The sequence below is a fragment of the Pseudophryne corroboree genome, chromosome 5, assembly GCF_028390025.1.
Source record: "Pseudophryne corroboree isolate aPseCor3 chromosome 5, aPseCor3.hap2, whole genome shotgun sequence".
Classification (NCBI taxonomy): domain Eukaryota; kingdom Metazoa; phylum Chordata; class Amphibia; order Anura; family Myobatrachidae; genus Pseudophryne; species Pseudophryne corroboree.
This window is the reverse complement of record NC_086448.1, coordinates 80256880-80270289: the sequence shown is the minus strand read 5'-3', so window position 1 is coordinate 80270289 and position 13410 is coordinate 80256880. Positions and strand designations below refer to the sequence as shown.

Below are 13410 nucleotides of genomic sequence, written 5' to 3'. Positions count from 1 at the left end.
TTTAGAATCAAGTGGAGGTTTCCCAAAATGGAGTCTAGCTTCTGTCCCATGATATAGGGACAGCCAGTATGAGTAAGCCCAAGTATTTCATCAGCATTGACTAACTGCGCAGCGATTGTTCCTCACATGTGTAAGCTTCTCTGCAATCATGTTGTCTTACTGTGAGCCATTTCTCTCATATCTCTCTCTCTCTCTCTCTCTCTCTCTCTCTCCCTTCTCTTTTCTCCCATATCTCCCCTTTGACTAGTATTGCATTGTATTGTATTAGATTGGTATTGTATTGTATTTCTAGTGTAGCTATTTTGGTTAGGAAGTATCTGTTATATTGTAGTGTATCATTTGTACTGTTATTCCCTTTTACAAGTATATTAGATATAATACAGTTAATAGGCTTTGGACCCTAAACCAGTATCTGTGTATTGTCTATAGTTTTAAGTGTTCACTTGAGCGTCGGTGACGCTCAAGCAGCTTTGTAGTTAGTCAGGTTACACAAGGTTGCACTTACACCCTGTATTCACATTAAGGTATTCTGTGTATTTCATTGATAAGGTTTAGACATAAAGGTATAGCGTTGTGAGCGTCTGCGCCGCTGGTGATCTCCTCGTGGTCTCGAGCGTCCGCTACGCCATAGCGAATCAGTACTCTAGTCATAGCCAACAACGTGCTGTCCTGTGATCTCTGGGCCGTGAGCGAACGTGACGCGTGAGCGTCTCGCCTACGGCTGAGCGATCGTTACGCAACCAGCGTACCCATACGGTACTTCTTAAGTAAACAGCGTACAGTGTTCTTAGACTTCATAAAGGGTTGTTTATACGACAAAGGAATTTAGCATTGTCAATATATATAATTATGAGTGCTTTACAGAGAATGTTTTGGTCAATTACACCAGTCCCTGCCCCCAGTGTAGCTTGCAATCTATATATTCCCTGTCACAAATACACACAAGGTTTAATTACTTATATTACTTATTTATTTTGTCCAGAAACCAATTACCCTATCGGTATATCTATGGAGTGTGTGTGGGAAAAACCCCACACAAACACAGGAAGAACTTGCAAGCTCCACACTTTGGTTGGACATTGAACTCATAATCTCAGTGCATACCCTCCAACTGTACCTTTTTGGCATATATAGTTAGTACCTTTTTTTTAATGGTCGGTACCGATTTTTGACACACCTAATTTCAACTGCCCCCTTTACCCGTGGTTACGCCCCCTTTTCCTAATTTGTACCGATTTTTATGTGTAAAATGTTGGAGGGTATGTCAGTGTTGGGAGGCAGTTATGCTAACCACTATGGGGGTCATTCCGACCCGATCGCTTGCTGCAGTTTCTCGCAGCGCAGCGATCGGATCAGAACTGCGCATGCCGTTGTTGCCTAGCGATCGCTTCTGAGGTAGAGGCGGTTGCTGGGCGGGAGGGGGCTGGACGGCGGCGTTAAGCCGCCGTTTAGGGGGCGCGGTCCAGCCAATGCAGGCATGGCCGGACCGTTAGGAGGCAGGCCGCGGCGGCTGCGTAACGTCACACGCAGCCGCTGCGGGCCGGGAAGCGACGAGTAGCTCCCGGCCAGCACGCTAAAGCTGCGCTGGTCGGGAGCTACTCTTGAAGTGCAAAGGCATCGCCGCTGTGCGATGCCTTTGCACTTCTGCGGTGGGGCCGGCACTGACATGCGGGCGGACTTGCCCTGTGCTGGGCGTCCCCGTGCATGTCAGTGTGAATGATCGTAGCTGTGCTAAATTTAGCACAGCTACGATCAACTCGGAATGACCCCCTATGTCACCATGCTGTTGTTAAGAATCAGTTAAAATATGCTTCTTTACTGCCAAAAGTGCACCTATTTTTGCATCTTTCCCAGATGTACTATCTGGTTTTTGGAAGTGACCCATTGTGAGTATGTTGCAGCTTGACCTGAATAGGTGCTAACAATAAAATTGTCACTTCAAGCAGGGCTGGACTGGTCATATGGTCCAGTTACACAGTGAGCGGGGCTGGCCGTGCAGTGCAGCCTCCAGGGACTCTGCTCTCCCTCCATTCCCCCCACGGTCGCTATACAGGGCGTGTCACCAGGCCAGGCCCCCCTGACTTGTGGCACGCTCCCTTGAGCCGTGGCCGCACCCCCCTTGTCATAACATTGCCAGGGCTGCTTCACAGCCCTAGTCTGTCTCTGCTTCAAGGTACAACAAAATAAGGAGAATTATCAACGCTATGAGAGAGATAAAGTACCAACCAATCAGCTCACAGGCTGTGTTTTAAATTGATAGGAGCTGATTGGTTGGTAGATTATCTCTCTTCACTCCTTTATTCATTTCTACATTTACACTGATTATGAATCATATGCACCATAAGAGTCAGGGGTCATCAGCATTGTCTTTATGATATGTGTCATTTGTTTGAGTTTGAATATTTGATTACACTAGTGGTCTAAAGTAAAATGTAAAGTGCAAATTGAAAGTGCTAAGTGGATTCCTTTGTAAGTAAAGGATAAATCCTGTTCTTCAGTACCTCTGTGGATACGGAAGAGTCACCTGAGATTGCAGGCCAGGATGGTGGGGTCTGCAGTGGTGCAGGACTTGAGCCTACTCTCCCAGAATGCTCAGAAGACTCAGAAGGGAGGCAGCCAATCGGATCCCTCTCTGGGATTTATGCGGAATCAAGCCTTCTATAGGCTGACGCTGCCTTCTGGGTACAAGCTACAGAAAGTTTAGCTGGATAATTATGAAAAATGCGGTCAAACCTCGGAAAACAGCAGTTTTCTGATTTTTGACATTGCAACTAATATATGCCACCCTTAGGGGTAAATTTACTAAGATGGGAGTTCTATTTAAGATGGGATGTTGCCCCTAGCAACCAATCAGATTCTACTTCTCATTTATCTAGCACCTTCTAGAAGATAATACCTGGAATCTGATTGGTTGCTATGGGCAACATCCCATCTAAAATAGAACTCCCATCATAGTAAATTTACCCCTTAGAGTGTTAAGGGAACACTTGCTGGACAGGGGAACGAGGTCAAGTGAAGTGGATTTAAAGTGGGTAAAACAAGGATACAGTACACTACGTATGTTTTAAAGTGGAGGGGAAATGTACCAATGGAGATGAAAGGAAGTGGGTAGGGACTTGCAGGAAGGTAGGGAGCGGACAAGAGGGGGTGGGGGGGGGGGGGCTACCGAGTCAACAGGACATTTTCCCGGGATATCGTCCTCAGTAACAGTGGAGACCGTAGAGAAGGTTGGGTGGGTAATGATTGTTGTGTGGCTTGTGGGTCGAACATGTCATCTCTGAGCATGTGAAATTCATTGTATTGGAAGGTAACTACAATTTGCCATTCTAGTGTCACAGATGAGTTTTGTATGAGACTGGCAACTCCACGTCATCCCATTACCACTCTCCAGCACTGCTCTCATTGCTGACCCTAAGTGCATATTATACACGTGATTGCTTTTAAACCTGGAAATCCATTCACTATGTAACATCTGTCTGTGATTGTGCGGCAAGCTGGAGACAGCAGATCCACAATATCTCTATTAATCTGACATTGTTTTGTTTTGTTCTGAAAAAGCGATTTTGCTAAGCTGGGCTGATGGCAAAAATGAATCAATTTACTGGATGGCTAAGCAGCCGAACCTCCGTGTAACCAGCAGGCTAAATCCTGCTGGGAGGAGCAATGGTGAGTCCAGGCTGCACTGTGTAACATACTCACCAGTAACCAGTCCCCTGTCTTTAAAAATACTGTAATAAATCTGTTGTGTATAAACAAATATATATTTCATTTTATGAGGTAAGTTATGTGTAAATTAAATCTTGAGTTGTGTGTCTACTGTGCGACTTACACAACTTGTGGCTTGCAGATGGCCAGACTCTGTCTACTGATCTCTTTGTGGACCCAATGCTGAGATGAACATAAATTAGCCGTAGATGCTCTGCGCTCAGAAATGAAGCCTAGATTTATCAAGCCTTGGAGAGTGATAAATAGCACGGTGATAAAGTACCAACCAACCAGCTCCTAACTGCCATGTTACAGGCTGTGTTTGAAAGATGACAGTTAGGAGCTGATTGGTTGTTCCTCTATCACCGTGCTTTTTATCACTCTCCAAGACTTGATAAATTTGGACCTAATGTGTCTACACTCCCGTATGCAGCGTTGTAGGCATCACCCGCTCCTAAGCCTACAATGCTTTGTTTGCTACTTATCATCATCTTCATCATCAGTCTATACTGAAAAATGGAAACAGGCGTATTTATGCCATTTATCCAAGTGTACATAGACCCCCGTTCCACCAACGCGCCCCCACCAGTGGCGGATCCAGGGTGGGGGTCTGATCAGTTTGATCTCCCCGTCCTTAGCACTTCTTCCCTGTCCACTCCTGCCAGCAGCTGTATAACAGCACGGTTCCGGTATGAATGGTCAACAATGTTAAGGTCGACAGTCATTAGGTCGACCACTATTCATCAACATTGACATGGTCGATATGGACACATGGTGGACACATGACACGTCGACACGTGAAAAGGCCGACATAGACTTTTTAACTGTTTTTTGTGTAATTTTTTTACGTAACATGCCCAGGAACCCCAATTAGTGTACGGCGTCCCCTTGCATGGTGAGCGAGCTGCGGGCAAGGTGCCTCGCTCCGCTACTGCTGTGCTTGCCACAGGTTACCATTCCTAATCGTAGTCCACGTGGATGGTAAAGTATGAAAAATGTAAAAATCAAATTTTTTTTACAAAAAGCTATGCCGACATTTTTATGTGTTGACCATGTGTTTATGTCGACCATGTCAGTGTCGACCAATAGTGGTCAACCCAATGACTTTTGACCTTAACATTGTCGACCATCCAAACGGATACCTTACAGCAGCACAGCTATAATCTGTCCGGGAGAGAGCTGACACCGCGTGCCAGGACTCTCCCCAGCCAATCACAGAGCAGCGTGTGCTGGGCCAGAGAGGAAGGCTCCTCTTAACTCCCTTCCCCACCTGGATCTGCCCGGTTCCGGTATGAATGGTCGACCATGTTATGGTCGACAGTCATTAGGTCGACCACTATTGGTCGACATTGACATGGTCGACATGGACACATGGTCGACACATGAAAATGGTCGACACATGAAAAGGTTGACATGAGTTTTTTAACTTTTTTTGGTGTCGTTTTTTGCGGAAAGTGACTGGGAACCCCAATTAGTGCACCGCTTCGCTCGCCATGCTTCGGGCATGGTGCCTTCGCTCCGCTACCGCTTCGCTCGGCACAGATTACCGTTCCAATCGTAGTCCATGTGGATCGGAAAGTATGGAAAAGTTCCCCAAAAGAAAAAAAAAAGTAAAAAAAATCATGTCGACCTTTTCATGTGTCGACCTTTCACGTGTTGACCATTTTCACGTGTCGACCATGTGTCCATGTCGACCATGTCAATGTTGAACAATAGTGGTCGACCTAATGACTGTCGACCATAACATGGTCGACCATGTGAACGGATACCGATCTGCTCTTGGCCCTCACTGAACCCTGTCTACGTGAAAATTCCCAGTTACAGCCCAGTGACAGTGACTTTCTCACTGGCAACAGGAGATGCGAGTCATATGCATATGAACAGTATAAACAGTGCAAAAACGGCATACGTTCATCTCATCATCAGGTTCATCTCATCATCAGGTCCCATGTGTTTATCTTTGCCCTGTTGTGTTTTATAATAGGATTAACCTGAACGTCGATTAAAGGTCTGGTTTAAAAAGTATTAAAACTGTGGAGCTTTCACTTTAAAATATTTTCACCGCTACCTACTGTAAAACTCTTTCTTGCCGACATCAAAAGCAGTAAAAAGCAACATTTCAATTGTCACAATCAATGTTCTTGCGTGAATTCAGTTTGCGATGATGTCAATCAGGGTTTCTCAAGCTCTTTACATAACATTCTCTTTTATAACTGCAAATGCTTGACAAGTGCACTTTGGTTTGTGTCAAATTATCCCAAGTGCCCCATAAAATATGTCAATTTATTTCAAGTGCCCATTTGCTTGTATAAATGTATAGTAAGCAGCCTCTTGCGTCTTTAAATATTTATTAAATATTTCATTTACTTTTTGTTGCATAAGTTTTACTTTTAACTAATATATGAAATGGTTATTTTTAATGTAAAAGGTGGAAGAACACCTTAAATCTGCTAGACCAGGCATTCCCAACCACGGTCCTCAAGGCACACTAACATAACAGTCCTGGTCTTAGTGATATCCAGCCTTCAGCACAGGTGACTTAATTAATTAGTAGCTCAGTTATTTTGATTTAACCATCTGTGCTGCAGCCTGGATATCACTAAAACCTGCACTGTTGGTGTGCCTTGAGGACCGTGGTTGGGAATGCCTGTGCTAGACATACTGCTGAAGGGACTGTACTGCACCTGTACCGCAGGTGGAAAAAGCAGTGTAAACAAATAAAAAACAACAACAAATCAATGTACAGAAAATCAGTTATCTACAGAAGAAAAAAAAAGTAAAAATGAAAGAATTTGACAAAATAGAAAATGATGCACTGAAAAAAATATAATATTGAGAATAAAGCAGCCAATGTCATCCCAAACTTGTCAAAGAAAGACGTATTTGGTCCTTATAGACAGCCTACTATAATGTCAACACATAACACATACTGTAGATTATTATAGATTAATGTTTAGTATCAGAGGTAAACTTGAGTCATAGGAGGCAATGATCTAAGACAGGGGTGGGATCCTTTTTTCTGACAAGAGCCATTTGGATTTTTTTAACATAATTTGAAGGCCAATTTTGAAGCCCCCCCCCCCCCCCAAGTGAACGCCGCGCTTTTGGGAAAGTACACATAATGCCCACATTAGTGCTCCTTACACATAATGGTCACAGTAATAGCTGCTTACACATACTTCCCCCAGTAATACCCACAGTAGTGCCAGCTACACATAATGCCCCCGGTATAGTGCCAGATGCACATAATGCCCCAGTATAGTGCCAGTCTTCATAATGTCCGCAGTATAGTGCCAGTTACATATAATGCCGCCCCCGTATAGTGCCAGATACACATAATGCCCCAGTATTGTGCCAGTTACACATAATTTCCCCAGCAGGGCACTCACCCAGGTAAATGGCAAGTGCAACAGAATTATATACAATACAGAGAGCCTTCTAGTGACCAATATACAACACATGAAGCATCTAATAACCAAAATACAATACAGGTACCCCTCTAGTGACTAATACACAACACATGGAACAGCTAGTGACAACATACAATATAAGCACCCTTCTAGTGACTAATATACAACACGTGGAGCAGCTAGTGATAACATACAATACAATCACCCTTCTAGTGACTAATATACAACACATGGAGCAGCTGGTGACAACTTACAATACAGGCACCCTTCTAGTGACGAATATACAACACATGAAGCAGCTGGTGACAACATATAATACAGGCAGCCTTCTAGTGACTAATATATAACACATGGAACAGCTGGTGACAACATACAAACTAGGCACTCTTCTAGTGACTAATATACAACACATGCAGCAGCTGGTGACAACATACAATACAGACACCCTTCTAGTGACTAATATATAACATGGAGCAGCTGGTGACAACATACAATACAGACACCCTTCTAGTGACTAATATATAAAATGGAACAGCTGGTGACAACATACAATAAAAGGACCCCTCTAGTGACTAATATACAACACATAGAGCAACTGTTGAGTACAGTTACACATTAAAAACATTCAGTCTACTACATATACACCAAACATTTGAGAACAAAATTACAATGATGTTGTGGAAAGAGATAACAAGTATAATTTCCAATACAGTTATTTTCTTTTATTACAAATGCAATAACATCAGGCCCCAGATTTGTCACCCCCCCTTACCTATTTTAAAATTCGACCCCAGATCTGATCCACTCCTGCCAAATGCCAGATTTACTTTCCCTAATTTTTAAAGAAAATCATACTACAGACCTGATCCTATAGGATCAGCAGTGATTTGCAGTGCGGTCAATGACTGAGGGGGGGCGATATATGAGGGGAACACTGGGTTTTGATGGGGGACAGTGTGATGTGGCAATGGGTTGAATGGGAAGATGGAGGCTGGAGAAGGGGGGACACTGGGCTGAATGGGGGCGGGGACTGTGACTGGGTTGGCTGGGGGTTCTAGGTGGGGAGAGGGCACGGGCAGTAAGATGGGCCAGTGGGCTGGTTTGAAAGGGAAGGGGGAGACACTGGGATAAGAGGATGGCTCTGCTCTAGCTAGGCAATGTCTGACCATCGGGAAGCCCAGCTCGTTACTGCCTCATCTCTCCCTGTATATGCAGCAGAACGCCACAAATACAGCGAGTTCTGACTATAAAAATTATTAGAATAATACAAAGAAGATATTTGCAAGTTTCTCTTGCAGTATGACAAGTGAGGCTCTGCCTCCCCTGCCTTCCCAGACTGCACATCACTGGTCAGAACCCAGACCTGACCTCCTCCATCATTTAAAAAAAATATGAAGAGTTGACTTCTGTCATTAACAACCATATACCAGATCTGCCCAATCTTCTTAGTCATTAAAAATCAATCCCCAGATCTATATTCGCCCCAATAAGTCCCTCTCCTCCTGTTCAAAATCTTACCCCAGATCTGAATTTCTCCATTTATTTGTGGATATGTGACAATAAGGGCAATTCTGTTACTGAATGTTACTCTCCCCCTGATTCCTCTCACCTTTCTCGGTAAATACAATGCACATTTCTGAAGTACAATGTATTGCAAAAGCACTACATATTATTCTTATGATATGCCCAGTAAATACGACCTGAGATCTATGTGGCAACCCAACTTACTCACCTTTCCTCCATCTGCCGTCTCTTCCTCACAGTCTCTCAGCACACTTCAACATCTTGCATTGTGATTGGTGGATACCTCCAGCCGTTCTCCACACCCCACCGCATCTGCCACTGAAATGCCCCCCCCCCCCCCCCCCCTATAATTTGAAATAATTTCTAAGGAGGGGACCTGGCCACATCTCCCTGAGTTGGCCACTCCCTCTCCCTGTCGGCGCCCCTGCCCAGCTTTATAAATGTGTTAACACACTGTAGTGTCCCCAATTCACATTATGTCACACAGAAATCCCACTCTGGTCACGAAGCTATGTGTGGGGGTCCACCCATGTGTGGAGTGCTCTGGGCAACCGCCCCTCACTGCCCTGTTGTTAATCCAGCAGTGCCAGGGTGCACCCTCTGCCTGCCTCCCAGCTCCAATTCATGTGCATGCATAGCATCCTGTAGCCCCAAATCAATGGAATTCTGATGGCCCTAAAGATGGAGGGAGAGAGGGAGGAGGGAGGGAGGGAGGGAGGGGGGGGGAGGGGATGTCAGATGCCACCCTGAATACCAGCCAAGCCCGCCCCTGATAACATACAGCACTTAGATTACAATAAAGTACAATAAAGTCCTGACAACATAGGTCCAGCTCTACAAGGACTTTCGGTAAATAAAAAATGTTATGTTGTCATATCAAGGGGTTCATGTTCAGATGGCGTTGATTCCTGGATCCCCAGTGAAGGAATCCTGGGGTTTGAGGAGGGATCTATTTGGATCTAGTCCCGCTTACAGCAGTGCGCATGACACTGCTGCTACTAATTAATCGGCTGTGTTAGGGATTGCGGGGACTGCTGCTTTTCAGAGCAGCTGTTCCTGCATCGAAGCAATACAGAATTGCTCCAGTATTGTTGTAAATGTCATCACAACTCATGGGGAAACGCAGGGCTACCATCAGGGGGGGACTGTGGGGACTGGTGCCCCGGGCCCTTACAGAGAGGGGGATCCACCCCTGGCTCCTACTGCCAATACCTGTAGAGCTACTAGAGCAGCACCAGTCTGTGAATCAACAGCAGGCTGATGCGCAGGGAGGACTTCTTAAAACCAGCCTTATCTGCGCATTAGCTCTCTGTAAACCGTTCCTGTAGGTTCGCAACACTCCACCTATACGTGACGTCACAATATATGACATCACATAGGGGTGGAGCAGTGCGTCAGAATCTTTTTTTTGGGAAGAGAGGGGCCCTGTCTAATTTCTCAATCCCGGGCCCCACAATTTCTGATGGCAGCCCTGGTGAAACGGTTACTTAATCTGTAGGGGAATATTGAGGAATATGCCCCTAAATACGAATTGTCCAAACTTCCGTGCAGTGAGACAAGTCAGTGCCTGTGTTCTATAGACCCCACCCCACTGATAGAAGCTCCGATGTAATGGGAAGGATTACTGGTAGAGAACAGCCATCGCATATCTGAGTAATCACAGCCAGAAATGAGACCTCTGCCATTTAGACACAAGCTGAAGGGAAGAGCGTTGCTATAGCAGGAGTCAGATGACGCTCGTGGTGATGAGTGAACACAAAGGGAGCGTTGTTCTTGCGCCTACAAGTTAAATTACTTTTACATTCTATTTTTATTTTATTACCCATGCTTACATGATCCATATAAAGAAATATTATGTATTCGAGAAACTCTGCATTAAATTCCTAACGATTTAGCTGCCATCTACAGGTCACATCTTTATATTTTTGGTAAATATATTCTAATTAATATACAGTATTAGTGCTAAAGATGAGATTTGTTTTATAGTCTACGTGCTCTTTGTAAATGGGCTGCTCAAGGGGCGGTCTGGCAGGGCTATTGCCCGGGGTGCTGTGGCCTATTGAGCAGCAGATGTCATCCCGCCAGCACTGTATAGCCCCACGGCCGGGGAAGCAGCCCCCAGAACAGCCTGAATTACAGTATCTGTGGTATGAATTTAGCAAAGTGCTAGAAACAGCACTGGTTAGAGATTCTGACCCATGTTGACATGACAGCATCACACAGGTGTATGCACATCTGCAGCAACTGTGTGATGTACGTATTATTCCACCACATCCCAAAGGTGCTCTATCGGATTGAGATGTGAAGGCACCTGACGTGTCGCAGTGACAGAATAAGATTGAAAATTGGTTCTCATCACCTCGGAACAGCTGGAGAGTTCAAGTCCTTTGGCAGGAGGATAATATTATGTGCCCAACCACAGAAAGAAGGACAACTCCTAAAATGCACCTTCTGTACCCAGGGCAGATTGCGGGAGAGAGAGCTGCGTTTTCCGTGTGTTTTTAGTAAAAATGGGATTGATACATACAAGAAGGTGTGCAGTAAATAAAACATTGACCTTTGATGAAACGCGTTGGTATTCCACACTGGGAAATAAGAATGGCCAATTTAGTGTTTATCTCCCCTGCAATAAACTCATTTTCACCACTATGATGGATGTCAAGTGATATGTAAATGTGACTATTTATCAAAGGAACGCTGTAGAGGAAAATAAATACATTCTTTTTCAAAAATGAATATTGTGTTATTTGTTATTTGTGTCAGATGTTATTTGTTGAAGAGGCAAATAATAATAATCCCATTGTTCAGAAATGCTGAAATGTTCAGAGTGCACCTGTCATCTGCACAATACTACGTTTGTGCAATGTGTAGTGCACAATACTTTGTTTTGACCTAGACGGTCGCGCTCTCGGGAGACGCTTCTGCAAACAAGAAGTGCATAGTGGATGAAATACCTGAAGTCATGCACGGTGTAACAATGTCAGCATCACATCAACAGTCTAAACGCCTTTCATTAAATCAAGCTTTTCCAATTTTACCCCTAAAATGCTGCTCGATGTAGTCCCATTTATAGAGTACATCTTCTATAACAATGGGCCTAATTCAGACCTGGTCGCACGCAGGCTATTTTTTGCACTGCTGCAACCAGGTAATCACCGCCCACAGGGGAGAGGGGATTTGCTGTGCAGGGCTGCAAACGTTTGTGCAGAGAGCTGCATAAACAAAAATTTGTGCAGTTTCTGCACAGCTCTGGTCTTACTCGCTGCGAAGATCCTTGCTGGAGCTGACGTCAGGATCCCTCCCTAGAAACGGCCGGACACGCCTGCGTTTTCCTCGACACTCCCAGAAAACAGTGAGTTGACACTCCCGGACGGCCTCTTCCTGCAAATCTTCGTGCGTTCGCCGCTGAGAACGCTTTCTGGCATTGCGGCACGCACGCATACGCTGTTCAGACCCGATCGCACGGCTGCAAAAACCTGCAGCGTGCGATCGGGTCTGAATGACCCCCATTGTCTAGTACATGCAACACTTTTTTGTGTTTAAAGCTTTGTTCTGCATTGGGCAAATGAATCCTAAAAATAAACTCTTCTACCATAGTATTCCACAGCAATCAGTCAGCTTATACAGTATATCACATTCTGTTTAATATAATAACCTGTTACTGCCTTAACATATTAATAACAAGTGACCCCCTCCCAGCAACATGCGATGTGTGATCCCTCTAGTGGCACTGTGCAGTACTACAAGCATTTATGATCCCATACTATAGTGTCTCTTTTGCATTGCAGTGATCACCATCCTGTCTAAGGTGCATTCTGACCACAATGTGTATCCGTCCTCTGGGGTTCTGTTTGTTCATGTTCTGGAGAGAGAGAGTTACAAAGGGGAATTCCCTGCTTATCCAAAGCCAGGTATGTAAGTGTTTATATATTGACTTCATCCCCTTATTCCTTATTTAATAAGGCAAATAGTATATTGGGTACTATAATATATTGGATTTGTCTTAGGTTGTTTTACTGTATAGCGGTCATTTTTTTTTTTAGAAGTGAAATCGTTGCCCATAGCAAGCAGATTCTATTATCTTCTAGAAGCAGCTAGATAAATGTTAAGTAGAATCTGATTGGTTGCTATGGGCAACATCTACACTTCTAAAAAACCTCACACCTTAGTAAATATACCCCTCTGTATTGCTAATATACTTCCCTAATGTATGCGCTGTAGAGTCTGTGGGAGTCTTATGAGGTAACAATATTAGTGGATATAGGCATGGTTGCGTTCTGTGACTGATATTGGAAATTATTTCTAAAAGAGCAACTTTTAGCTCCCACCAGGCCCAGATTTGTGTAAAACATCCCAGCCACAAGTCTGATGTTCTTGACTGTCCCAACTTCCACCGATTAAGTGCTGGGTGGCCTTATCCAGATTACATGTTGTTAAGGTGAACGCAGGGGTGATTTAGGCATATCAGGCCACAATTCGGGATGGGGTCTGTTTTATCCCTATTTTATAATAGGGAATGATTTTGGATATGAGACAGACCATGTTGGACCAAGCTTGGGGTAGCAGCGGAAAACAGCATTCAGAGCTGGATGACCCATTAGGCAACCGGTATCCGTTTGATAGATAGACAGTGTCTAGTTAATCAATAGATAGACACCATATGTTAGACAGACATTAGGTCAACAGGGTCAAAAGGTCGACATGGTCAAAAGGTCGACACGTAAAAAGGTCGACAGTACAAAATGTCGACAGGTCAAAAGGTCGACATGGT

At 44.4% G+C, this 13410-nt stretch overlaps 1 protein-coding gene across 5 annotated transcripts in view; it reads left to right on the top strand.

The window, feature by feature from the left end:
• SGCE (sarcoglycan epsilon) overlaps nucleotides 1-13410 on the top strand; it is a 176399-nt gene that overhangs the window by 51091 nt on the left and 111898 nt on the right. For 4 of the 5 annotated variants that reach the window (XM_063921401.1, XM_063921400.1, XM_063921402.1 and 1 more), the window contains exons 2-3: nucleotides 3559-3666; nucleotides 12428-12550. In XM_063921401.1, the coding sequence (XP_063777471.1) occupies nucleotides 3559-3666; nucleotides 12428-12550 (231 nt within the window). The remainder of the gene's footprint in view (nucleotides 1-3558; nucleotides 3667-12427; nucleotides 12551-13410) is intronic. The other variant, XM_063921404.1, reaches the window with a different exon arrangement.